General features: G+C 44.3%; 1 protein-coding gene across 2 annotated transcripts; it reads left to right on the forward strand.

Moving 5' to 3' along the window:
* The first annotated feature begins 720 nt into the window (after window positions 1-720).
* LOC308469338 (uncharacterized protein) lies at window positions 721-24,433 on the forward strand. 2 transcript variants are annotated; one of them, XM_080991628.1, is made up of 4 exons: window positions 737-1,013; window positions 2,794-2,959; window positions 19,297-19,470; window positions 20,791-24,433. In XM_080991628.1, the coding sequence occupies exons 2-4, from the start codon at window positions 2,827-2,829 to the stop codon at window positions 23,643-23,645; spliced, it is 3,162 nt and encodes a 1,053-aa protein (XP_080847754.1). In that variant the 5' UTR covers window positions 737-1,013; window positions 2,794-2,826; the 3' UTR covers window positions 23,646-24,433. The 2 variants fall into 2 exon arrangements, with proteins under 2 accessions (XP_080847755.1, XP_080847754.1); XM_080991629.1 differs by lacking the exon at window positions 19,297-19,470 and having other exon boundaries at window positions 721-1,013.
* Window positions 24,434-26,331: the final 1,898 nt, after the last annotated feature.

Raw genomic sequence — 26,331 nt, forward strand, 5'->3', positions numbered from 1 at the left:
ACGTGGGTGATTTATAGATATCGATATCTGCCGGATGCCCACCCTTGTTTGGGTCTGTGATGGACAGCAGAGCCAGGCCAGTCAGGGTGCGTAGTCTCTCAGAAATACCACCATGGGGCTGGAGCCTCGCTCTGATTGGTTCCCAAGACAGCGAGGGGTGGAGCCAGCCCTTTTGGAGGGAAAATAAAAGGAGCCGTTTCTGAGGGAGTTTTCGGAGAGAGAGAAAGGGCGGATTGGGAGAGGGATGGTCTGAGGGCGGACCCTGGAGGGGAAGGTGAGGCGAATCTCCACTGGGAGAGGAGGGTGTGGGGAGAGGAGTCAGGCGGGAATTCAACGGGAGAAGCTATGGGGAGGCGGACGAAAGCGGAGTGTCCTTCCAGTGAGGAGGGGAAAAGGAGACCCCCCCCCAAGCCAGTCACCAGGGCTGAGGGGATCCCCTGGGTCCGCGAGACTGACTGGAAATCCCTCCGGAGTAGCTGAGAGGGAGGAGAGCAGAGGAAAAGGGCCCCTCGCTCACGAACCCCCCAGGTCTGAATCTGTGGTGGAAGCAGGGCTGCGTCCCCAGGATTGAACGGGGACACAACTCAGGGAAGGAGCGGGAGGGAAGGAGCAGAAACCCAGGGGAACATTTGGCCCCCGTTTCTAGAAAGCGGAACATCCGCCTTAATTATTAATATTATTATTATTTTATTTACACCTCACCCACCTGGGGGCAGGGCACTAAGCTCCTGTCTTGAGGGCCTCTGAGCCGAGAATCACAGAGAACTCTGCACATGCCCTGGACCACCCGGATTCTGGGAGGGAAGGAGGACAGCCAGCCAGGGGGCTGTGCTCGGCTTGCGAAGGGTTAAATGGAACAGAGCCGGAGTCCTAGAGAGGAAAGGAATTAGAGAGGCGGGCCGGGGCCTCCAGAGCAGAATCCCTTCCCTCCGTGCCCCGTCCCTTGCGGGCGCGGTCTTTTGTCTCTTGTCTCCTCCCCGCGCTGCCTCGGTTTCCCTCCTGGGAAGAATCCGGTGAGTCTCCTCTCTCTTCCCCCTTGGGGTGCCCATGGGAGAAGGGGGTCCCGGGGCTGCAGGGGGAGACCCCCAAGTCTGGGAGCAGAGGGTCCTGCCCCCCCCATTCCCGTCTGCCAAGCCTGGGAGGGGGCGAGTTTCCAGGTGGTCTGCAGCTCTGCTCTTCCTTGGCATCCTCTTTGGGGAAGGAGGGAGGGGTCTGGGGGGAGGGCATGCCCAGAATGCCCCTGCCAGTGGAGGAGCCCCTGCCAGGCCGGCCTTCCCCCCTGCCAGATCCTCCTCCAGATCAGCTCAGGTCTCCAGCCCAGAGCCTCAAGGGAAGCCTCTCTGGGCAGGGGCCACGCCTGGGGCTCCTCCGTGGAGAAAAGGGGAGAGCCAGAGGGCTGAGCTGGCTGCACTGGGCTTGCCAGGGTTCAAGGGAACGGAGCTGCCTTCCTTGAGAGGAGAGGGTGGAAAGGCGCCTTAAGGACCCCAAGATCTTGTCCTGAAGGGGGTGAGGCAATGTAGGGAGGAGAAGGAGGGGGCTCTGGGTGGCAGGTCTGCCAACTTTTCTCTCTCTGATTCCAGAGTGAGCTTTCAAGAATGTTCCCCATCCTGGAGTTTCTCTGCAGCTGCTGCTATTAGAAAACAAGCCCATAGCCTTTGGAGTCCCCAGGTCGTCCATCCCTTCCCAAAGGAGGAACCCCAGTCTTGTTTCCATTGCAGAATGCCTTATTTACATTAAACTTATAACTTTCACGTAGTTAAAACTGGAACTCCCTCCCGCAGGAGCCAGGGATTGGAGAGACTTTTCTAAAGGGAAATAAGACAATCTATATATGGCAAGCATGATTGTGAATAATACTCTCTTAGAAAAATGTAAGGTGCATAAGGAGACATTTATCTATGTATTATCAAGAAGAATAAAGCAAGGATAAAAGACACCTACTACCCCCCTTCTGGGACAAAAGAGGGATTATCAGTCATTGTGTGGCTCCCACTACTAACAGGGGATATTGGTGCTATCTCAAAATAGACTAGTTCTATCAAGCTACCCTAAGATTTGGGAATCTTGTCACAAGAGGAGCGTAAAGCTCACCTCTGGAGTTTTTGGAGGATATACATGCCTGGTGTTCTTAAGAACACTGCAGATTTAGGACATGTGGAAGATCTATACTTTGATTGCTTCCGTGCCAGGGTGGGGGCCACATTTTGGGACTGGAGACTTGCGAAGATGGTGTATAAGCACAGACAATATCTAAGGAGGAGGGGTGTATTAGTTTCCTGATATTTCTAAAATGTGGCATCACCGGCTCCTCTGCTTTCACGTATAGATTTGGTACCCATGCAACTCCTGACAGAGGCGGATACGGCTACAACATCTGTCTGGCTTGTGATGAGAGAGCTCAAAGATTGTGAACAGGGCTCTCCATACAAAGCACCTAGCATGGGGGCACCTACATGTAATATCTACTCTGCTCTTTTCTGCCCATGCTCTGGGGTTTCAGTTTTCAGGCTTGGAGACAGGACGGTGACTGGTTTTTGTACCAAGTTCTGTCAATTACCCCCACTGAGTTCAATGGGATCTAATCTCAGGTCACTACTGTGCAGACCATGCCAGGCTTGCAAGTGGGGTGAGGAGCATACAGAAGAAATTGGAATCACTGGAGATGTTTAGAAATGGGGCTTCTCTTGAGAAGGGGCTGCCCCATTTGTGCTTCTCCAGGGGCAGGAGAATATCTAGGGCAAGAGAATCCCTGCAGGGCCTCTGAGGCTCCCTTTGCTTCTTGGTCTCTCAAAGGACCCTGCAGCTTGTTTTGACTGCTCAGGAAGGATGAAAGAGACGGATCCTGCAAAGTTCGTAAGGATGGAAGGGGGAAGATGGACGGTTGACCTGGTCAGGTTGTCTCCTGCATCGCTTCGCACAACCTCTGAGCGTTCCCTCCCAGGGACCTCCGAGAGATCTGGTGAGTTCCAGGGGAGTGGAGATGGGGACATGGATGGATGGAGCCATAGAGGTATTGGGGCTTGCTCAGGGGGGCACCATTTTTGGGCTCCTCCACCTGCCTGCCTGCGCCTTTGTCATCTGCAGGCAATTTGAGTTACGAATACATCACCGCTCTCTGACCACTGCGATGTATTGGCAGCTCAAAATGTCTAAAACCAGCACCATGATTGAATGCTCTACCCATGTCAGACAACTTACCGATCCTTCAGGCAGCACTGGAAGCCATGACTCTTGAAAGTAACCTGATCCTGGGCTTCTGATTTGTCTGCGAAGGGAAATGGCAAGGTGGTGTGAGTCGTCCGTCTAAAAGACGACCGTTACCGGGGCTTTTGAGCAGTGGAAGTGAGTGCCAGGGTCAGACACCCCCCCAAAAAAAGTGCCCTACAGGTAGTGGGGTGTCGAGGGGACCAGCCGGGCGTGAAGAGGCTTGACGCGATTGCCGGAGCCCCAACACTGCATCAGCAGCGAGTGGGGGGGGGTATGTGAGACAGTGGCTTGAGCCTGCCCATGGCTCCAGCGCAGCTCAGAAACCAGAAACCAGAAATCGCCACCTGAGGCAGAAGACTTTCAAAGGAAAAAAGGTATTGCCAACAACAATGGACTTTTCAAAATAAAAATAATTGGATTTAATTTAGATTTGTCAAAGACGGAATCTAAACAGGAAATCACTGCACTTTGTTACTTTGCTACCTATTAACACTACGTACTCTGGATACAAGAAGAAGCTGTAGCTCTTTGTTCTTTGATTCCTTAAAAGGAAGATACAGGAAGTGATTGGAGTACTCTGTTTTTTTGAATGGGGATGCAGATTTTATGAATGAAAGCATTGAAAGGCTTGAAAACATTGCAAATTCTTTTTTTTTTTAAACCCTCTAAAAAGGACCCTGGATCTTGGCAAGTCCTACCAAAGCTTGGCAGGAGGACACTTTTCCATAACTGGGAGGCACCATATTTTTCGCTCTATAGGACACACCTTTTCCCTTCTAAAAAGTAAGGGAAAATGTGTGTGCGTCTTATGGAGCGAATGCAGGCTGCGCTGCTAAGCCCAAAGCCAGAACAGGGAGATGGAGCGCTGTGCAGCGCTTCGTCTTGCTGTTCTAGCTTGGGAATGGCTGCGCAGAGCCTCTGCCTTCAGCCTCTGACTTCACTCCGCTGTCCTGCGGAAGCTTCAAAGGCTGTCCCTCAAGCCAGAACAGCATGAGGCTATCCCAGAAGCCAGATCCCTTTTGCTGTTCTGGCTTCTGGGGTTCAGAATTTTTTTCTTCTTGTCCCCCCCCCCCCAAACTAGGTGCGTCTTATCGTCCGGTGCGTCCTATAGAGCGGACAATACGGTAATCCCAGGGAGGGGAAGTGCCTGGTAAGAGCTGGAGTAGGAGAAAGAGGGGGGGGGACGGGATTTCTTTTTAAAGACCAGGGCTTGTATTGGAATAAAAACTGAATAAAAACTGAGAGAAATAGCATATATTGGATTACAATTACCATTTGGATTACAAATCTCATTTGGATTAAATACGTCTGGAAAATATTTGAACTCACAGTGTAAATATTTTGGATTACAAGACACATTGTGGATTATAATATAACTAGAAGTTTGGCAAGTGCTTAATTATCATCAAGGAGACAATGTAACAGTGAGTTTGAACAATGGTAACTATTAGACTTGTTGTGGCCTGCTTTTTTATTCTTTTTTTTTGTAGGTTGTATATAAAGTTGATATTGCCCACTTTTCTCTCTCTCTCTCTTGGATATTGTGGAACTTTTATAATTCTGTAAGTTTGAAAGTGTTGTTACAGTTTGGTTTAAAAGGGTGTGGGAATTGGATTGGTGGGAGAACAGTTGTATACAAGGCAAGAGTGAGAAAAAGACAGGAGGGCTGAAGGAAGTATCAAACCTGACATCAATTCTAAGAGGAGCAGGAATAAATTATAAATGGGAATTCCCGGAGGGAGTTTCCTTTACTTATAGGAGAAAGAGATTCAGATCAATGTCAGAGAGTCAGGTACAGGAATTTCTGGATAAACATGGCAAAGACATAGCTCGGGGAGAGACTTCAGAACCCCCTATGAGATGCAAAGAGAGGAACTGGAAAAGACTGAAAGAACAGGGCAAAAAAGCAAATCTTTTTAAAATGAATCAGATCATCACAAATCTTAAATTACTAACCTGGCATGTCAATGGCCTTAACAATTATATTAAAAGGAACAGGGTGTGGCATGAGGTTTTAAAATGGAATTTGCATATAATTTGCCTACAGGAGACTCATGTTGCAAGAAGGGTGATAAAATCTTGAGTAATAAGAATTAGGCAGCCAATTTATTGCATCAGATGTTTCCAAAAATTGTGGAATTGTTTTGTACATAAAACCTGCACTTGAACCACAATTAATTCAAAAGGATGAGAAAGGGAGAAAATTAATGGTACAAATTAAAGTTGAGGGAGGAAAACATAATTTTGGTAGGGATATATGCACCAAATGAAAATAAATTTTAAAAATTCAGGATTTAGAAACAGAATTGCTAGAATTTGCAGATGAGAAAATAATAGTGATGGGAGATCTTAATGGAGTCCCATCACTAGAGAAAGACAGAACGAGAGCTTCCGGTTGATCGCGGGAGCGAGCACAAGCGGGATTCTTCTCTCTAGAGAGAATTCAGCTTTTGGGAGAAAAAAGGGGGTGCTGCACGGGCGCCGTAGCCCCCAAAATACCCCTGGAAGGAGATCCGGGGAGCAGGTTCCTGGCACAGCCAATTGCGATTCCCTCGGCCGTCAGGTAACCTCTTTTTAGAGGCGAAGAGAATGACGAGATAGAAAGGCAGGCAGCGGGAAGCCATTTTCTATCCTCCGAAAGCGCAGCCCCAAGCTTGTACGCAGAAGTGATCGACTCTCAAACATTAAGAAAACTGAATTTAATTGGATTGTAAAATTAATGGATGGTGATTGGGAACAATTCGGAATGGGCGAGGTGGAAAAAAGTAGGTCAGCCTTGTCTGGAATTCTAAGTACACGCAAGGAGTATCTACAGAACGGAAAAGAGAACTGTGAGTTAATTCAAACGGACTTTATTTTGGTGGTTAGAACTTTTTTAACATATCTATTTAACTTAAAGAAGTTGGAATCTAGTTAAAAAAACTTTTGTTTTTCAGTCTTTTTGGTGAACTTTTGGGAATCGGGGGAAAGGGACCTTCGTTATTTTTACTTTCGATTTTAAAGATCTGCGCAGCAGACAGCGTTAAGGAGTTGATTGAAAGAATGCAGCAACAAACAGGTATAGAAGTGGTCAAGAAAGTGAAATATTTAGGAATTTGGTTAACTCCCAAAAATATTGATCTGTTTCAAAATAATTATATACCAATGTGGAATAAAATTAAGAGAGACCTAGAGGCGTGGGGGAGGATGAAGTTATCATTTTGGGGAAGAATTTCAACGATAAAGATGAGTGTGTTGCCGAAGATGTTATTTTTATTTCAGACAATTCCGATAATTAAAGGGGCAGCGATATTTAAAGAATGGCAAAGGATAATTTCGAGGTATATCTGGCAGGGTAAGAAGCCGAGAATACAATTTAAGTTATTAACAGATGCGAAGAAAGAGGAGGCTTCGCCTTGCCGGACTTGAAATTATACTATGAAGCATCATGCCTCTGTTGGTTGAAAGAACGGATGAAATTAGAAAATACAGAACTGTTGGATTTTGAAGGATTTGATAACAGATTTGGTTGGCATGCATATTTATGGTATGATAAGAAAAAAGTTCATAAAGGATTTGAAAACCACATCTTTCGAAGATCTCTCACAGAAGTTTGGGATAGGTATAAAAACCTATTGGAACAAAAAATACCACATTGGTTGTCTTCGTTGGAGGTGATGAGTGTGAGGAAAATCAATATGAGTGGGAGGTGGATAACATATGGGAATTTAATAATTAAAGAAGGAGGTAAACTGAAATGGAAATCATATGATGAAGTAAAAGAGTATGTTAATGATTGGTTGCATTATTTTCAGGTTAATGAAATGTTTAAAAAAGATGTTAGAGAAAAAGGTTTTGCTGAAAAAGAATCAAAGTTTCAACAAGAAATACTGAATAATGACTCAAAAATTTTGTCCAAAATGTATAAATTGCTGCTTGAATGGTATACAAAGGATGAGGAGGTTAAATCAGTTATGATTCATTGGGCCAAAGATTTTGGATATAATATACAATTAAATGATTGGATAAAATTGTGGAATGAAGGATTAAAATTTACTGCTTGTACTGCATTAATAGAAAATGTGATGAAAATGATATATAGATGGTACATCACACCAGTAAAGCTAGCAAAAATGTATAAAATAAGTAATAAATGTTGGAAATGTAAGGAAAAGGAGGGAACATTCTGTCATATGTTGTGGGAGTGTAAAAAGGTAAAATGTTTCTGGGAGATGATATATAATGAAATGAAAAAAATGTTGAAATATACATTCATAAAGAAGCCAGAAGCATTTCTTTTAGGAATAATCAGAAATGAAATTAATAAGAAAGAATGGAAGTTGTTTTTATATGCAGTAACAGCAGCAAGAATACTATTGGCCCAAAATTGGAAACAAGAAAAACTACCTACAATTGAAGAGTAGAGAATTAAACTAATGGACTATGCAGAACTTGATAAATTAACAGGAAGGATCCGGAACCGGCGGGACCAGAAGTTCACTGAGGACTGGATTAAAATTATAGATTATATGAAAAGTATATGTGATGATCAGACAATGTTTGTAAGTTTACAGGCAGCTCTGTGAAGAATTAAGAGCAGAAATATTGTAAAAAAGAAAAAGAAAGGATATGTTATTATCGTAAGGCAATATTAAATAGGGAATGCGTAAGAAGTGATTAAGACAGAGGATTATCAGAGGAGCTGATGGAAGTCCAAAAAGATTGTGTTGGTGATAAAGTGGATGTCTTTTTTATAAGTTTGTATTGGAAAAATTAATAAAAATATATTTTTAAAAAAAGAAAGAAAGAAAAAAGAGAAAGACAGAACGATCAGGAAGAAAGACACGAAAGAAGGTAGACTTCCCAAAACTTTTTTTGAAATGACAGAAAATGTAAAATTGATAGATATTTGGAGAATTAAACATCCATTTGAAAAACAGTTAACTTTTTTCTCTCATGTTTATGGAAGCAGCGCCCGACTTGATGCGGTTTGGGTCTCTAAGGAATTAGAGTCAATGTTCGGTAGATTTATTGTTCAGCGCCCAGCCACGCTTCCCCTGCGAGCCTCTGCAGCCTCTGTTTACGCAGTGTGGCTTTCGAGCGGTCGTAAAGCAATTAGCAGAATTACACAGCGTCTGCGTCGAAAGGGCAGTAAAAAAAGTCCCACACGTTTCTTCTGTCCTAATATCCCTTTATTTGCTCAGAAGTAATGTGTTTACAATTCATAATAGCCATCAGATTCAAGCTGCATTTTCTCTGTGTCCTTCTCTCTCAGTGCAGTGACTGAACAACCTGCTTTCGCTTTTCCACTCAGCTCACAGCATTCCAACCTGCTTTCGTCACGTCCTGGTGTACTTCCCTTGTACGCGCCTCCTCTCAGGCTTGAGGCACAGAAGGTTAACCCTTCACTACACCCAACACCCCCTCTTGTCTCGCGCCTGAGGGGAGAATCGACCCTTGGTCGTCTCAAACCCAGACCTTCGCAAAACTCCCCATGTCTTTGGAAGGAGAGTGGCTTCGTGAACCCATCAGCTAGGTTCTTGGCAGAGGGACAATACTTCAACGCAACTAATCCCTCCTGAACACTCTGGCACACATTCCGAAAGCGAATGTCTAGGTGTTTAGTTCTAGCCTTGAACTGACCTGACTCTGCCAAACGCAGGCATGGTTGATTGTCCTCGAAAACATGTATCGGTTGACAATCCACTTCGCAGAGTTCCTGCACTAAGCAAGCATAGAACTCTACTTCTCTGCATACCTCTGAAAGAGCACTGAACTCGTATGCAACAACAGCAGCAAGAATACTTATCGCAAAGTATTGGAAGACACAAGAACTTCCCACGCTGGAGGAATGGCAGATGAAACTTATGGACTATATGGAACTGGCGGAAATGACTGGTAGAATCCGTGACCAGGGAGAAGAGTCGATGGAGGAAGACTGGAAGAATTTCAAAGACTATCTTCAGAAACACTGCAAAATTAAGGAATGTTAGAGTGATGTTGGACTGAAAATAAGTGGTTTCCAGCTACATAGGTTAAAGTTAATGATAGACTAAGATTAAAGATCAAGATTAAAGATGTTTAAAGAAATGGAAATTTGATATTAAAAGGGAAGAACTTTAACGTTATATGATACTAAGATCAAAGATTAGGTTTAAAGAAGTTGAAGTTATATATTTTAATGTTTTATTAAACTAAAGATTGGGATTAAAAAAGTGGAAAAGAAACTGCTGGACAAATAATTTGGACGGGAATACACAAGAGGGAGGTATGAGAAAGTCTAGAAAATAAGTAATCTAAAAATGGGAATGGAAAAGAGAGTTTGTTTTTTTAATTGTCACGTTTTTTGTTTTTTATTGTTGAGTTTTGTATTGCTTTTTGTGTGTGTTGTTTTTGTTGTTGTTTAAAACTTTAATAAAAATTATTTTTTAAAAAAAAGAGCACTGAACTCAGCCTTAGTGGATGAGAGCGCTATAAGACTTTGCCTCTTGGACCTCCATCCAACTACTGAGTTCCCAAACTTCACCACTAGGCCAGACACAGACTTGCGATCCTCAAGATTAGCCCAATCTGAGTCCACAAAGCAAGTCAGTTTGACTTCTCCTTGTGCTGGTAACCTAAGACAAAAGTCTTTGGTCTCCTGCAAATACCTCAGAACTCTCTTGATGCCATTCCAGGCTTGCACACTAGGGTTTGAAGCTTCCCTGCTGAGCAGATTGACAGCAAACGCTATATCAGGTCTGCTCCACTGGGACAAGTACAACAAACTCCCTAGGGCTGACTGAAACACTTCAGTATTTTCGAACGCCGCACGTTCTACTTGCTGGCTGTCCTTCACAAAACTAGTCTCCATAGGACTTCTCACTCCTACACAATCACTCATCCTCAATTTCTGAAGCAGTTGCTCAATTTTGCCTCTCTGGCTGAGCAAGAAGCTTCCATCCTGTGCTCGGTCAACACTGACACCTAGATAGGTTTTGGCAGCACCAAGCTGTTTGAGCTTGAACCGTTTACCTAGCTCTTTGGCAAACTTCTCCGCCTGTTCATCTGTCTCTGAGAAAAACAACAAGTCATCAACCCAAATCTGCAAATACTCTTGTGTTGCCCCTGAACCTCTCAAATAAAAGCAACTATCAGCAACACTTCTTCTGAAACCTAGCTCTTCTAAGGCTTCATTCAGGCACATGTTCCAGTTTCTGGCAGATTGACGTAATCCATAGATGGATTTGTGCAATCTCCACACAACACCCTGCCTCAAGTTCTCAAACCCCGGAGGAGGAATCATGTACAGCTCCTCCTGGAGATCTGAGTTAAGGTAGGCAACATCCACATCAAAGTGGTTTACCTTCCAGCCTCTGTGCTGCACAAGCTAAAAGCGTTCTCAGAGTCTCCGCTCATGACATTGGTGAATACACCTCTGTGAAGTGTATTCCCTTTCTCTGAGTGAATCCTCGAGCAACTAACCTGGCTTTATACTGTGGCTCTCCAGCGTCAGTGGGTTTCAAGCGGTACACCCACCTGCAACTCACAGCCTGCTTGCCCGGTGGCAACTCTGTGAGTGAGAACACACCTAGATCTTTCATGGACTTCATCTCTTTGTCCATTGCCCTGTGCCACTTATCTGCTTCTTCCTCAGGTAAACTCTGAATATCCTTGAAGGTTCAGGTTCACATCTGGCTGAACCTACCCAGACGCTAGAAGTGTCGTACCGATCAGGAGGCCTCCTTGTCCTCGCTGATCTCCTCAGTGTGAATCCTGGTGACCCTGCTGCTTCACTGGGTCCAGCTAAATCATCCTCAACTTCAGTGTCTTCCCCCTCTGACCTGCTGCGCCTCTTGGGCCTTACAGCTGGTCCAGCAGGTGAAGAAGGCTCACTCTTTGGCTCAAACTTGACACTTGCCTGAGGAGGTGTTCTAGGTTCCCCCCCTGAGGGATCCTGAGCTGTCCCTGCCGTGGACTCTGTCCCTGTGGTGGACCCTGTTGCTCTGGACCATGGTCCCCAGCAACAAGTTCCTCTTCCTCAACATCTGAGTCATAGAACTGCTGTGGAATCACGTCTGGATTAGCGTGCAGACGTTTCCAACCGGCTTGCTCACAGAACTGAGTGCTATTGCTGATAACCAACCTAGACTGGTTTCCACTTGGGTACGCAAACCGCCAGGCCTTTGAGCCAGGCCCATACCCTACAAAGATCATTCTTTTAGATCTTGGCTCACCTTTCTTGCGTAGAGCCTTTGGAATAAGCACCCAAGCCTCACAACCAAACACACAAAGGTAGTGTACCTTGGGCTTCTTTCCATGCAGCAAGAAATACGGAGTATTTCCTACACTAGAGTTGTACACTCTGTTCTGCGTATGAACCACAAATCTCCAAGCCTCCGACCAATACTCTTGGGGTAGCCCTGCGTCCCACAGGATTGCAGACACAGCTTCCTCCACTGTCCTGTTCCTTCTCTCTGCCAGCCCATTCTGTTGCGGAGAGTAAGGAGCGGTCAATCTGTGGCTAATCCCCTTCTCCCTAAAGAAATCCTGTAAAGCAGAACCAGTGAATTCAGAACCTCTATCACTTTGAAAACCATGAACTTTGGTGGAAAAGGTTACCTCAACTGCAGTGATCCAATCCCTGATCATTTTAGCCGCCTCCCCTTTCGTTTTCAGAGAGAAGGTCCAAGCAGACCTCGTAAAATCATCAATCAGAAGCAGAGAATACTTTGATCCTCCCAGTGACTCAACTGACATGGGTCCACACAAATCTGAATGAATTAATTCAAAGGGTTGTGTGGTCTGCCTCTCTGACTTTGGATATGAGCATGTCACAATTTTCACCTGTTTACACGCATTGCAATCTAAAAATTTGCACCCTTGTGTCCGTTCTGGTGCTTTCTGAAGATATCTCCAATTCAAATGGGCGAAGCGTCTGTGCCAAATATGTGAACAACCATGGTGAGGCGCCACATTCACACATTGGCCCATCACATCTTCGGTGTCATCCTCTCCTGTGGAAAAAGGCACATTTACAGCAAACAAATTATCTTTAGACTGCACTGTGTACACGTATTTCCCATCCTTGGAAAACTCACATTTGTCACCTGCAAAAGAGACATGAAAACCATCAACGAGTAGATCATGCACACTTAACAAACATTTAGTTAAACCGCGCACTGTATAAGCTTTGACTTCATGCTTAAGAAAAGGACAGAAGAAAAAGCCTGTCTCTGTTAGTCTTTTTCTGCTTCCATCCACAATCATCACAAACTTCTCAGTTTTTACTGTCCTGCAATTCCTCAAAAGAGCAGGAGATGGCACCAACGAATTTGTGGCACCAGAGTCTATTATTACAGTGAGAAAGTCTTGTTGTTGACATTCCTGGGAAGCCATGGCAACAATTTCCTCACTACCCCCCTTCTTGGGGCTTCTGCAGATGTTCTCTCTGGTTGTCACGGCAACAGACTCCCCCCGGCAGGAAGACTTGCCCACGACCTTCACAGCTTCCGTAGATGCAACTCTCTCAGTTGCCTTGGAGACCAGACTTGTCTCAGCGTTCCCACGCAAATCCGAAGCTCTTATCTGTCTTTGCTGCAGGTGGCCAGCCTTGAAACCTCTAGCTCTTTTCAGCTTCCCAGGCTCTGACTCACGACGTAAACAACTCTTGGCAGCTTTTGGAGAAAGAGGCGTCTCTGAGCTTTCACTGCTCACTGCCCCCCCCCACTGCTCACGGGGCCCCCAGGACGTTTTCCTGCACCCCCTCTGGTGGGTAAAGGGCTCCCAACACTTGGCCTCCAGGCTCCTCACACAGACACGTTGCAGCATCCAAACAGCTCCCAGGCTCAGCAGAAGCACCAGCAGCATTGCCAGCAACAGTCCCTTCGCCCCCCTGTGGGGGCTCCCAGCTCCCAGCTGTGTATCGGCTCTCATGAATGTGTCCATCTTGCCTCTCCCTTTCAGATGCAGCCACTTCTCGGCCCTTGCTTCCCACCCCAGCTCCACAAGCTTCTCGGAGTGCTAGCCAAGCGGCCTCTGGCCTTTTTGCACGCAGGACAACTGGCACCAGCTGAGCATCCACATTTTCTGCCAAAAAAGCAAGCACATGCTTCTCCACTTTGATCTGCAGCCCTCTTAGCCTCTGCTTTCCCAGCTGCATTCTGTAGAGGCTGTACTATGTCCCAAAGCTGCTCCCCCACCAGCAAAAGCTCCACTGCAGCCAATTTTGACTAGTCAGTTTCTGACACGGCAGTTTAAACTCAAAGCCATGTCCATGGGGCTGAGCCATTGCCTCACTTCTGTTGGCCTTTGCAAGAGCAGCCGATAATACTCACTCTGCAGCCAAACCGGGCACTCCGGACAACGTGGCTCCTAGCTCCCACTCTGTCAGCCTCCTCCGATCTGCCCTCTTCTCTCTTTAAAGCCTTGGCAGTCGATCGAGCTGACGTTCAGCCTTTTAGAGTCTTCCAAGCCCTTTCTCACACGCTTCACGTTGACCCATAACCTTGTTTGGTAGATTTATTGCTTTATTGATCAGCGCCCAGCCACGCTTCTCCTGCGAGCCTCTGCAGCCTCTGTTTACGCAGTGTGGCTTTCGAGCGGTCGTAAAGCAATTAGCAGAATTACACAGCGTCTGCGTCAAAAGGGCAGTAAAAAAAGTCCCACACGTTTCTTCTTCTATCCCTTTATTTGCTCAGAAGTAGTGTGTTTACAATTCATAATAGCCATCAGATTCAAGCTGCATTTTCTCTGTGTCCTTCTCTCTCAGTGCAGCGACTGAACAACCTGCTTTCGCTTTTCCACTCAGCTCACAGCATTCCAACCTGCTTTCGTCACGTCCTGGCGTACTTCCCTTGTACGCGCCTCCTCTCAGGCTTGAGGCACAGAAGATTAACCCTTCACTACACCCAAAAGTCAAGAATCAAAAAAATTGAAATAGATCCAAGTACAATATCAGACCATGATTCTATAATTATGGAAATACAGAAAGACACTCAGTCCACCTTTTGGTGGAGACGGAATGAATAAATATTAGATGATAAAGTCTTTCTGGAAAGGGCAGAAAAGACAATAAGTGAATATTTTGAACAAAATTTGAATAATGAGACCAAACTCCAGTCTGGGACACTAGCAAAGCAGTGATGAGAGGCCTATTCATTCAAAAAAATTCAGCTAAAAAGAAGGTAAAAGAAGAAAAAGAAAGATTTTACATAAAATAGCAGAAAAAGAAAAAGAATTAATAAAAGCATTAGATAAAGAAATAGTAAAGCAGGAGATAAAATTATTACAATCACAATATTCAGTGGTAATCAATGAGGAAATAGCATGGAGGGGGAAAAAAAAGTCCATTCGCAAACGACTCTAGGGTTGCGACACTCATGTCGCTTTACTGGCCAAGGGAGCCAATGTTTGTCCGCCGACAGTTTTTCCAGGTCATGTGGCCAGCATGACTAAACTTCTTCTGGCAAAACCAGAGCAGTGCATGGAGACGCCGTTTATCTTCCTGCTGGAGCGGTAACCTTTTTATCTACTTGCACTTTGACGTGCTTTCAAACTGCTAGGTTGGCAGGAGCAGGGACCGAGCAATGGGAGCTCACCCCGTCGTGGGGATTTGAACCACTGACCTTTCGATCAGCAAGCCCTAGGCTCATTGGTTTGGACCACAGCGCCACCTGTGTCCTGATAGGTCCTTGTAAAACCTTTAGGGGAAAATCTAGCAGAGAGTCTGTGGGTTTTGATAAACAAGAAATGGCAAGTGGTGCTATCTCAAAATAGACTAGTTCTATCAAGCTACCCTAAGCCTTTGGGAATCTTGTCACAAGAGGAACATAAAGCTTACTTCTGGAGTTTTTGGAGAGTATACATGCCTGGTGTTCTTAAGAACACTACAGATTTAGAACACGTGGAAGATCTATACTTGGATGGCTTCCATGCAAAAGCCTCATGCAGTGTGCTTTTTGAATCGCTGCTTGTAACAGCCTCAGTCTGCTTAATGACACAGAAGGCCAATGCAAGAATAATGGAAGCTATTCAAAATGCAATGGGAATACTGAAGCTCAAAAAAGGGAATTACCAGGAATGGGTGCAATATGCAGAAGCCCTGCTACGCAAAGAGGGTCTGTTTAATGTGAAGGTGCAATTCACCAAGCGGATGACCACACAATCTCCTGTTAAGGCTATGGAACGGTTGTGTTTCACAGCTTGGATGCATCGATACGTAACGTTCTTTTTGTGCCAGATGTTGCACACAATCTATTGAGCGTCTCGCAGCTGACTGAACAGGACATAGACGTTTCCTTCAAGAGGAGGAAGTGCACCATCACCAAGAAAGATGATTATGTATTGCATGCTGATTGTGTTGATCATTTATTTGTATTGCATTATGATGATTCTGTTGATGTTGTGCAGGGTGAAACTTGTTGTATTGCAGATACTAACAAGGTTTTGCATGCAGGATGTATTCATGATTATCATAGGAAACTTTGTCATTTAAACTTTGAGGCAGTTTCCAAAATGCCTGCCTTAGTTGAAGGTATGACTATTAAACCCTGCAGGTACCACATGAAGTGTAAGGCATGCGCAGCAAACAAGGTCAAAATGGCTGCAAAAGGTAAGGTATCAAGTAGACAAGCTACAGAGCCATATCAGGTAGTGCATGCTGATCTCGTTGGTCCACTAGCACCCTCTTTGGGTGGAGCCAAATACTTTATGGTCCTCATTGATTCATATTGCATATATATTCATGTGTTAATAATAATAATAAATTTTATTTATATCCCGCCCTCCCCAGCCGAAGCCGGGCTCCGGGCGGATAACAACAATAAAACAGTACAACACAACACAACACTCAATCTCAAGCAGAAATCAGAAGCGTTTCCGAGGTTCAAGGAATTCTGTGCTTGGTTGAATAATGTGCATGGTAGACAAGTGAAGTGTTTGTTTACAGATCACGGGGGAGAATTCACTTCTCAGCAGTTTGAAACTTTTCTGACTGAGAAAGGAATTCAACATGACCTTTCAAGTCCACAGTCTCCTTGGATGAATGGACTTTGTGAAAGGGCAAGCCAAACTTTGCTTCAAGGCTTGGAAACCTTGCTGCATGATGCCAATCTTCCAGAGAGTTATTAGGCAGAAGCGCTCAGCTGTTTTGTTTATTCTTTTAATTGCAGATTGTCATCAATGATTGGTTGTACCCCCTATGTTTGGCAAGAAACCATACATCAAGCACATGAGAATTTTTGGATCTGACATGTGGGTTCACACACCACAAAGCTCCAAGTTAGGCAAATGTGGTTTGCATTGTATCTTTCTAGGATATCAGAAAGGTTTTTACAGAGTAATGATGACTGACACTAATAGTTAGACTTACTAGAAGTTTTGAGTACAATGCCAAGTGGGGGGAGAATGTGGGAATTTTCCACTGTTATCCTGATGACACTGAAGAGTCTGAGGATAAACAACAGCGAAACCCCACACCTAGTGCTGAAGGTTCTGAATCTGAGTCTGAGACTGACTCAGATGATTCAAAGGATTTCAAGAGTGCTAAGGCCTCTCTGCGACCCTCTGAAGGCTCTGGCCGAGAATTGGAGGAACCACTGTTCACTATAGGCCACTTTTCTCCTAAGAAAGAAGAGGAAAGCGTTGAAGACTTACGTTTGATTCGCAGGTCTGAAAGAGCCACAAAAGGTAAACCTCCAAAGAGATTTGCTGATGAATGTGCTAAAGCAGCTAAAGCTGTAACTGCTGTTAATAGCTCTGAGAAAGTTTTTGAACCTTCAGACTTCCAAGAGATCCATCTTTGGACTCAAAGAGTGCTGAGCCATGGTTAACTGCCATGAAGGCTGAGCTTGATTCCTAAGAGAGGAACAAAACATGGGAGCTACTTCCGACAGTTCCAGGGATGAAACTGCTTAAAACAAATGGGTCTTCAAAGCAAAGGTAGACCAAAATGGCAAGGTAGTCAGACACAAAGCCAGACTGGTTGCCAGGGGTTTTTCACAGGTACCAGGAGAAGACTATCAGGAGACCTACTCACCCACCATGAGATATGAGAGCATTAGGCTTATGCACAAACTTGCTGCAGAAGAGAATCTACGGGTTTCTCATCACAATGCAATTACAGCATTTTTGTACTTAACCTTAGGTGAATCACTTTATATGCTTCCACTTGATGGCATGCGGGTAAAACAGGGACTTGTTTGTTCTCTGAAGAAGTCACTATATGGTCTCAAGCAAAGTGCACGATGCTGGCACTCTAAACTCATTGAAGTGTTGTTTTCTCTAGGTTTTCAGCAAAGTAAAGCTGATCCATGTGTATTTGTCAAAGAGGAAGGGAAAAAGAAGCTGTATTGCGTGTTTTATGTTGTTGATATTATTTTCTTTTGGAAGGATGCCAAGATATACAACAACGCCCTAGCTCAACTGAAGGAGCACTTTGACATGAAAGATCTTGGCGAGGTAACCAACTACCTATCTCTGGAAATAGAGAGAGACCAAGATGGTAATATTTTAGTACACCAGTCACAGAAAATTGCTGATGTGTTAAGCAAACTAAACCTGATGGATGCTAACCCTGTAGACACACCAATGACAACAGGTTATCAGGTAGATGATACTGAAGAAGTATTTTCTGACACTACACTGTACAGAAGTATGCTAGGCAAACTAAACTTCATTGCCAGATGTTCAAAACCTGACAATGCAATTAGCACTAATTTGCTAAGCAGACAATCCTGCTAAGGATTGGAAAGCTCTGAAACGCATAGTACTCTATTTGAAAGGCACTATGCGCTACAGACTGAGATTTAACAATAAAAAGTCTGGCAGTCTTGAGATATTTGCTAATGTGAGTTTTGGAAGTGACACTATAGACAGGAAAAGCACGTCTGGAGTTTGCTACACGTACAACCAGGGTCTATTTGATTGGTCGTGCAAGAAGCAAACACCAGTAAGCTTAAGTTCTTGTGAAGCTGAACTGAATGCACTGTCTTATTCACTTGTGGGTTGTGAATGGTTGTTATAATTGTGTAAAGACATGAGAATTCCTGTAAAGTGTGCAATCCAGGTTTATCAGGACAACAAATAAGTTTGGCTTTACTAACTTCTGAAGGTTGTAAACAAAGCACGAAGCACTTGCAATTGAAGCTGCAACATGCTAGAGAATGTGTTCAGAAAGGACTCAGAACAGTGTCCTACATGCGAGGTAATGAAATTCCTGCTGATTTATTGTCCAAGGTTGTTCGTGGGATCAACACTGTACCTAGGTACAGAAATTGGGTTTGTACTGAGATTGTACTGACACACTGCTCAGTGGTGTTCACAGAAAGGGGGAGGATGTTAGTTTTCTGTTTATGCCACTGTGCAGTTTTTGGAGTCACAAGACTGTTTACATTCCAGACTGTTGGAAGTCTCAAGGGAGATGGGAGATGGATGTTGATGTTACTGGTTTCCTGTTTCTTTGTCCCAGTTGGTTCTGTGCTCTCACAGAGAGAGGCTGTATATTCTTTTCTGTCTGTGTAGTTAGAAATAAAACGTAGCAATGTAGCTCATATCTTTCTCATCCTGCTGCTGTTTGTACACTGCATAATGGGAACGTGCTTAGAGCCTCATCAAAGGCTTAGGTCATTAATCACGTCGGAGGAGGAGATTCCGAAGACTCGACCGGAGGAGTAGCTCAGTCGAACAGAGTTCCAACAGCGGATACAGCCACAACATTTGCCTGGCTTGTGATGAGAGAGCTCAAAGATTGTGAACAGGGCTCTCCATACAAAGCACCTAGCATGGGGGCACCTACATGTAATATCTACTCTGCTCTTTTCTGCCCATGCTCTGGGGTTGCAGTTTTCAGGCTTGGGGACAGGACGGTGACTGGTTTTTGTACCAAGTTCTGTCAATTATCCCCACTGAGTTCAATGGGATCTACTCTGAGGTCACTACTGTGCAGACCATGCCAGGCTTGCAAGTGGGATGAGGAGCATACAGAAGAAATTGGAATCACTGGAGATGTTTAGAAATGGGGCTTCTCTTGAGAAGGGGCTGCCCCATTTGTGCTTCTCCAGGGCAGGAGAATAAGGCAAGAGAATCCCTGCAGGGCCTCTGAGGCTCCCTTTGCTTCTTCCTCTCTCCCAGGACCCCGCAGCTTGTGGTGGCTTCTCGACTCCTCAGGAAGGATGAAAGAGACTGAATCTGTAAACCTAGCAAGGATGGAAGGGGGAAGATGGACGGTTGACCTGGTCAGGTTGTCTCCTGCATCGCTTCGCACAACCTCTGAATGTTCCCTCCCAGGGACCTCCAACAGATCTGGTGAGTTCCAGGGGAGTGGAGATGGGGATATGGATGGATAGAGCCAGAGAGGTATTGGGGCTTGCTCAGGGGGGCACCATTTCGGGCTTCTCCACCTGCCTGCCTGCGCCTTTGTCATCTGCAGGCAATTTGAGCTAGGAATACATCACAGCTCTCCGACCACTGCGATGTATTGGCAGCTCAAAATGTCTAAACCCTGTCCCATGATTGAATGTCAGACAACCAATGTCAGACAACTTACTGATCCATTGGGCAGCACTAGAAGCCATGACTCTTGAAAGTAACCTGATCCTGCTTTGCAAATTGACCACAGATGGGGCCTCCGTGTGTTGCCTTTTTCTTTTCTTTTAGGACTAACTTTTTATTTGCTTTTAAAAACAAGGATCATAGGACTAATATACAAATATGTAGGCGAAGTATCTATAACATATGGTTCACCATTAGTGGTCAGTGTATGAGTTCTGGGTTCATGAATTGGTTTAAATTGAAAGAAAAAAAGGGAAACGGGAGAGAACAGAGAACATTCAACATTGCCTAGTCAGGAGCTCTTGTGGCCGTTGCGTTTAGATTAAGTGTGAGTTATAGTCACTTTCCCTCTTTTGTCACCAGTGAAACAATACAGAGATAGTCTGCTCTGGAACATGGGAGGGAGGTTCAAAGTGAAGAAAGTGATTTAGGTATAAATTAAAATTTAGACCAACCAGATTGAGATAACTGCTGGTGGGGAGTGTGCAGGTGAAGACGTTGCTTTTTGTTTCAAAGACGATTTGCTGGATCTTGACCAGAGGGCTTTGCATAAGGAAATCAAGGAGGAGAATTATGGAGTCAAGGACCCTCTTGGTAACACTTCCTGTTGGATCATAATACCTGTTTTGAAATTAAGCAAGTAACTCCGCTTTTGAAATTCCATACATACCTCTATGTGATGAATCTCTACTATTTGGATGGAAACCAAGAGCATTTGGGATTCTAACATCCCCACTGTGAATCCTGAATGGAGGGATATCCACTGTTTTCTCTGCAATTTTTTTCCTTCTAGTCATGCCTTTTAAAGCAATGACCAGGTTGTCTGAACTGGCCAGGCCTTCTTAAACGTCAGCCTCAGAGCTTTAAGGGAAATTGGAGATGGAGTGGATTCCAGGATTGAGCCAACCAAAATCTATCCCAGATAAAAACCAAGCAATATGTCAGTTAGTACCAGCCAATAGTGAAAACTATAGTAAGGCCTCACATCCAGCTCTCTTCAGTTCCTCCTCCATCACAAACATTCATTAACTTTGTTCTTCCTGAGGCTCTAATTAGCTTCTCTCTTCATTGCAGATGGTGATGAATTGGAAGGAAAGAACAAGGGGAACCACAACAGAATCCACATAGCAGAGAAGTCAAATAAATATACAAAGTGTGGAGAGAACATCTGCCAGAGCCCCCAGTCCACCTCACATAAAGGAAAGAGCTTTGTTCGGAGGGATAGAATCTCTTCACATGAAAGAACTAACAGCGGAAAGAAATTGTATCAGTGCAGAGAATGTGGGAAGAGCTTCAATCGCCGTCAGACGCTCACTTGCCATCAAAGAATTCATACAGGGGAGAAACCCTATCAATGCTTGGGATGTGGAAATACCTTCCGTCGGAAGGGACATCTCACTTCCCATCAAAGAATTCATACAGGGGAGAAACCCTATGAGTGCTTGAAGTGTGGAAAGAGCTTCAGTCGGAAGGATGGTCTCACTTCCCATCAAAGAATTCATACAGGGGAGAAACCCTTTCAATGCCTTGAGTGTGGAAAGAGCTTTCGTCACAGTGCCAGTTTTACTTCCCATCAAGGAATTCATAAAGGGGAGAAGCCCTATCAATGCTTAGAATGTGGAAAGAGCTTTAATCGGAAGGATGGTCTCAGTATCCATCAACGTATTCATACAGGAGAGAAACCTTTTCAATGCCTTGAGTGTGGAAAGAGCTTTCGACACAGTTCCAGTCTCACTTCCCATCAAGGAATTCATACAGGGGAGAAACCCTATCAGTGCTTAGAATGCGGAAAGAGCTTCATTCAAAGTTCCGCTCTAACTATGCATCATAGAGTCCATACACGGGAGAAACCCTATCAGTGCTTGAAATGTGGGAAGAGCTTCAGTCACAGAGAGAGTCTCACTTGCCATCAAAGAATTCATACAGGGGAGAAACCCTATCAGTGCTTGGAATGTGGAAAGAGCTTTAGTCAAAATGCACATCTCACTTCCCATCAAATAATTCATACAGGGGAGAAACCCTATCATTGTTTGGAATGTGGAAAGAGCTTTCGTCAGAGAGGTGCTCTCACTTTACATCAAAGAGTCCATACAGGGGAGAAGCCCTATCAGTGTTTGGAATGTGGAAAGAGCTTTCGTCAGAGAGGTGGTCTCACTTTACATCAAAGAGTCCATACAGGGGAGAAGCCCTATCAGTGCTTGGAATGTGGAAAGAGCTTTTGTCAGAGGGAGCAGCTCACTTCCCATCACAGAAGTCATACAGGGGAAAAACCATATCCATGCCTGGAATGTGGAAAGAGCTTCAGTCACAGCCAGAATCTCACTTCCCACAAAAGAATTCATACAGGGGAGAAACCCTATCAGTGCTTTGAATGTGGAAAGAGCTTTCGTCAGAGAGGTGGTCTCACTTCCCATCAAAGAATTCATACAGGGGAGAAACCCTATCAATGCTTAAAATGTGGGAAGAGCTTCAGTCTCAGGCACGGTCTCACTTTGCACCAAAGAATTCACACAGGAAGGAAACCCTATCAGTGCTTGGAATGTGGAAAGAGCTTCAGTCAAAGTTCCGCTCTAACTATGCATCATAGAATTCATACAGGGGAGAAACCATATAAGTGTTTGGAATGTGGAAAGAGCTTCCGGGAGGGGGCCAAGCTCACTTCCCATCAAAGAATTCATACAGGGGATAAACCTTTTCAATGCCGTAAGTGTGGAAAGAGGTTTCGTCACAGTTCCAATCTCACTTGCCATCAAAGAATCCACACAGGGGAGAAACTTTTTCAATGCCATGAGTGTGGTAAGAGCTTTGGTCACCATTCCTATCTCATCACCCATCAGAGAACTCATACAGGTCAGAAACCATATCAGTGCTTTGAATGTGGGAAAAACTTCAGTCAAAGCACCCATCTCACGACCCATCAAAGAATTCATACAGGGGAGAAACCCTATCAGTGCTTGGAATGCAGAAAGAGCTTCAGTCATAGTTCTGCTCTAACTATGCATCATAGAATTCATACACGGGAGAAACCCTATAAGTGCTTGAAATGTGGAAAGAGCTTCAGTCACAGAAAGAGTCTTACTTGCCATCAAAGAAGTCATACAGGGGAGAAACCGTATAGGTGCTTGGAATGTGGAAAGTGCTTTAGTCAAAATGCACATCTCACTTCCCATCAAAGAATTCATACAGGGGAGAAACCCTATCAGTGCCTGGAATGTGGAAAGAGCTTTCGTCAGAGAAGTGCTCTCACTTTACATCAAAGAGTCCATACAGGGGAGAAACCCTATCAGTGCTTGGAATGTGGAAAGAGGTTTCGTCAGAGAGGTGATCTCACTTCCCATCAAAGAGTCCATACAGGGGAGAAACCATATCAGTGCTTGGAATGTGGAAAAAGCTTCAGTAAGAGGATACAGCTTACTTCCCATTACAGAATTCATACAGGGGAGAAACCATATCCATGCCTGGAATGTGGGAAGAGCTTCAGTTACAGGCAGATTCTTACTTTGCATCAAAAAGTTCATATAGGGGAGAAACCCTATCAATGCTTTGAATGTGGAAAGTGCTTCAGCCAGGGGATCCATCTCACTTCCCATCAAAGAATTCATACAGGGGAGAAACCATATGAATGCTTAAAATGTGGGAAGAGCTTCAGTCTCAGGCACAGTCTCACTTCGCACCAAAGAATTCATACAGGAAGGAAACCCTATCAGTGCTTGGAATGTGGAAACAGCTTCCGTCAAAGTTCCCATCTCACTTCCCATAACAGAATTCATAAAGGGGAGAAACCCTATCAGTGCTTGCTATGTGGAAAGAGCTTCCGGGAGGGGACCAAGCTCACTTCCCATCAAAGAATTCATACAGAGGGAAAACCAAAAAGGAAAAATAATAACGCAAACATTATTGAACAACCCTTACAAAACACATTTGTATAGAAAAGAGAAAGGGCGGAGGAGAATAACTAAAAATACCCTTTATCACATTTGTATCATATATATCATATCATTTGTCAACACATAGAAAGGCAGGCTCCCCCAGCTCTCCCCTGGGTGCCCCCCTTCTCCCCGTCTCCCACCCTGAGTGATCATTCCTCTGCAGCAGTAATTATTCAGAATATGCACTCCAGGATAAACCCAGCTGTGTTTAGTATCCAGTATTTAGTATCCAGTATCCTTCAGCAAGATGGCACTTTTCCTACATTGTGCCCCCACAGCCCAGCCTTCAAATCTTAAGCACTCAGACAGTGCAATATGACTCTTATAATGATAGCCTAATAATCCAAATTAGTATTTCTCCAGTTTCTAGGTCCAGTTTCTATAAAGCCTTATTAAAACTGTTCCAACAAGTCTCAGTCAAGTCACAGTCCAAAATTATTGTCTCTTTCAATGTTCATCCAATCCTGCTTCCTCTTCTTTTACTAATCTTCTTTCCTAATCCACTGGGGATGGGGAAGAAGGCATATTAAATCCCTTTCCTCATACGAGATCATAGCTTGTGTTATGAACAGTTTCAGTAGTTGCACTGTATCCCCTTTTGCTGGATGTACATTTTTCTCTGCTGATAATTCCCACACCAGCTCATCCCAACGCAGCCTTGTCTTTCCATGGAGCTCTTTTTCTCTCCTCCTGTTCTTCCTTCACCTGCTCAACAGAACCTTCTGCCACTCCCAACAACTCCTTTCCAACGACTCCCAGCTTATGACCCACACATTCTCCTCGGTCTCTTTTTCTGGGACCCATCTTGGTCTTCAGTGCCAAGGCGCTCCATGTCTGGATGGAGAGCAGAGCTGCAGAAGTTTGTTTGGAGTGGATGCATCTGGTTCTCCATAAATCAGGCAGAGGCAAAGTTTGTTGGCAAAAGAAGAACTTTCTACTAAAGGTTTTCCAGCTTCGTTACAGATAAAAGCTTCAGGAGACTTCACAGATGTGAAAGTTAGAAAATGAAAGTAAGAAAGAGAAGCCAGCTCACTGAGCTCACAAAGTTATTTTTCTGGCTCAGTGTGACCTTGAGATAACAAAGCGCAAATCATAATAAATCCAGCTGCCTCAGCAGAAAAAACAAAACCTTCTGGAAGGAACCAGTGTTTTCCAGTATTTTCCGGTTTCTGCCCTCAAGATTTTAGCCATGACATTTTGTCCCACTGCCAGAAAAACATCTTTAGCTCCCTAGTTTCTGTGGCAACACTTTGGCTTAGGTTTCCATCACAGAATCGTAGAATGGGAGAGTCGGAAGTGTGGGGATTTTTAGGGAGGCAGGAGAGGATATATTGTTTACTAATATCCTTCCTAACTTGTGTTAGCAAGTTCTATAACTTAGCAGAGTTCCAAACATTCCCCTTTTTAAATTTGCACGGTGGTTAGCTTGTTGCAGGCTTGCTTAAGCCTCTTGAAATATAGGATTCCTGGTAAGATCCCTTCTATTCCCTCATAAAAAGACATGACACAATCTTGCTAAAGTCAGTATAAAAGTAGTTTACTCACTCATTCAGTTCACAGATGCATCCCTGAAGGCAGACTTAGGTTACAAAAGTGTCTATATGAACTATCCCATAAGGGAGTTAGTCCCAAGTGACTGCAACTGACCTGTCACTTCTAACATATAGAAAGACAAAATGGAGAAAAAGAGCAGAACATGGAGGACATGTGCTCCTCTACTCAGAATAGGCCACACCTACTTCAAGTCACATGCAGTGGAAGTCTGTCCCAGCTCAAGAGGAAACAGGAAGTTTTCTCCTGAGTGCTACGAAACATCCCAAAACATGTTCACTGAAGGAATGTTGTACTTGACTTCTATAAGTTTCACATCCCACAGGAAGGGAGCCTGGGTGTCATCTGGTCCTGCCCCCTGCAAGTCAGGAATCTCGTCCAAAACAGATGGCCATCCAACCTCTGCTTTGAAAACTACCAAGGGAGTCTGTTTCACTCTGGAAAAACTTCCTGTCCTAAAGTATTTCCTGAGGTTTAGCTGGAATCTCCTTTCTTGTAACTTGAAGCCATTGCTCCATCCTGAACACCTTGCTCCATCCTGCAGGTGACAGCCCTTTCATAACATGTATACGTTGTAGAAAATAACAATTCCATAAAACGGCATTTGGATGATTCCGATTTCTTTTAAGCCTATGGCTTAGCCTAACTGAAAAGGCCTATGCCTGCCTACCTTTGACAGAACAGAACGAGCTGCTTTAGGTACTGTATGTAGCAAATGTCTGTTCCAGAACCCTGAAAAGAATAAAGTGGGAGTTGTATACATGAAAAGAGAATCAGCTAGGCATGGCAATTGTGATTCATCTTGAACTGTTTTGTAGATGGATGAAAGAGGACGTTGGAAGACATTTAGTGAATAGGAATAGTAGCCAAAGGCTTAATAAAGAAAGACACAATAAAATAGTTATATGTCATGACATGATATTATGATGAGGGCTTCTCTGAAGAGCCAAATGATTTTGGTTAGCTCAGGATGATGACATTGGGTTGCAACTATTAAGATTGCTGCGGTCCTTTGATTGATGAATAGAAATGATGTGCAATTTGCCATTCCATAAAAAAAACCCTAGAATAAAATATAAATTACTTTTTGATTGGAGAAAGAGAGGCAGATTTGACCTACCTGACCTGGAATTAT

Source organism: Podarcis pityusensis (genome assembly GCF_964106645.2).
Source record: "Podarcis pityusensis genome assembly, chromosome: 2".
In the NCBI taxonomy this organism is placed as follows: domain Eukaryota; kingdom Metazoa; phylum Chordata; class Lepidosauria; order Squamata; family Lacertidae; genus Podarcis; species Podarcis pityusensis.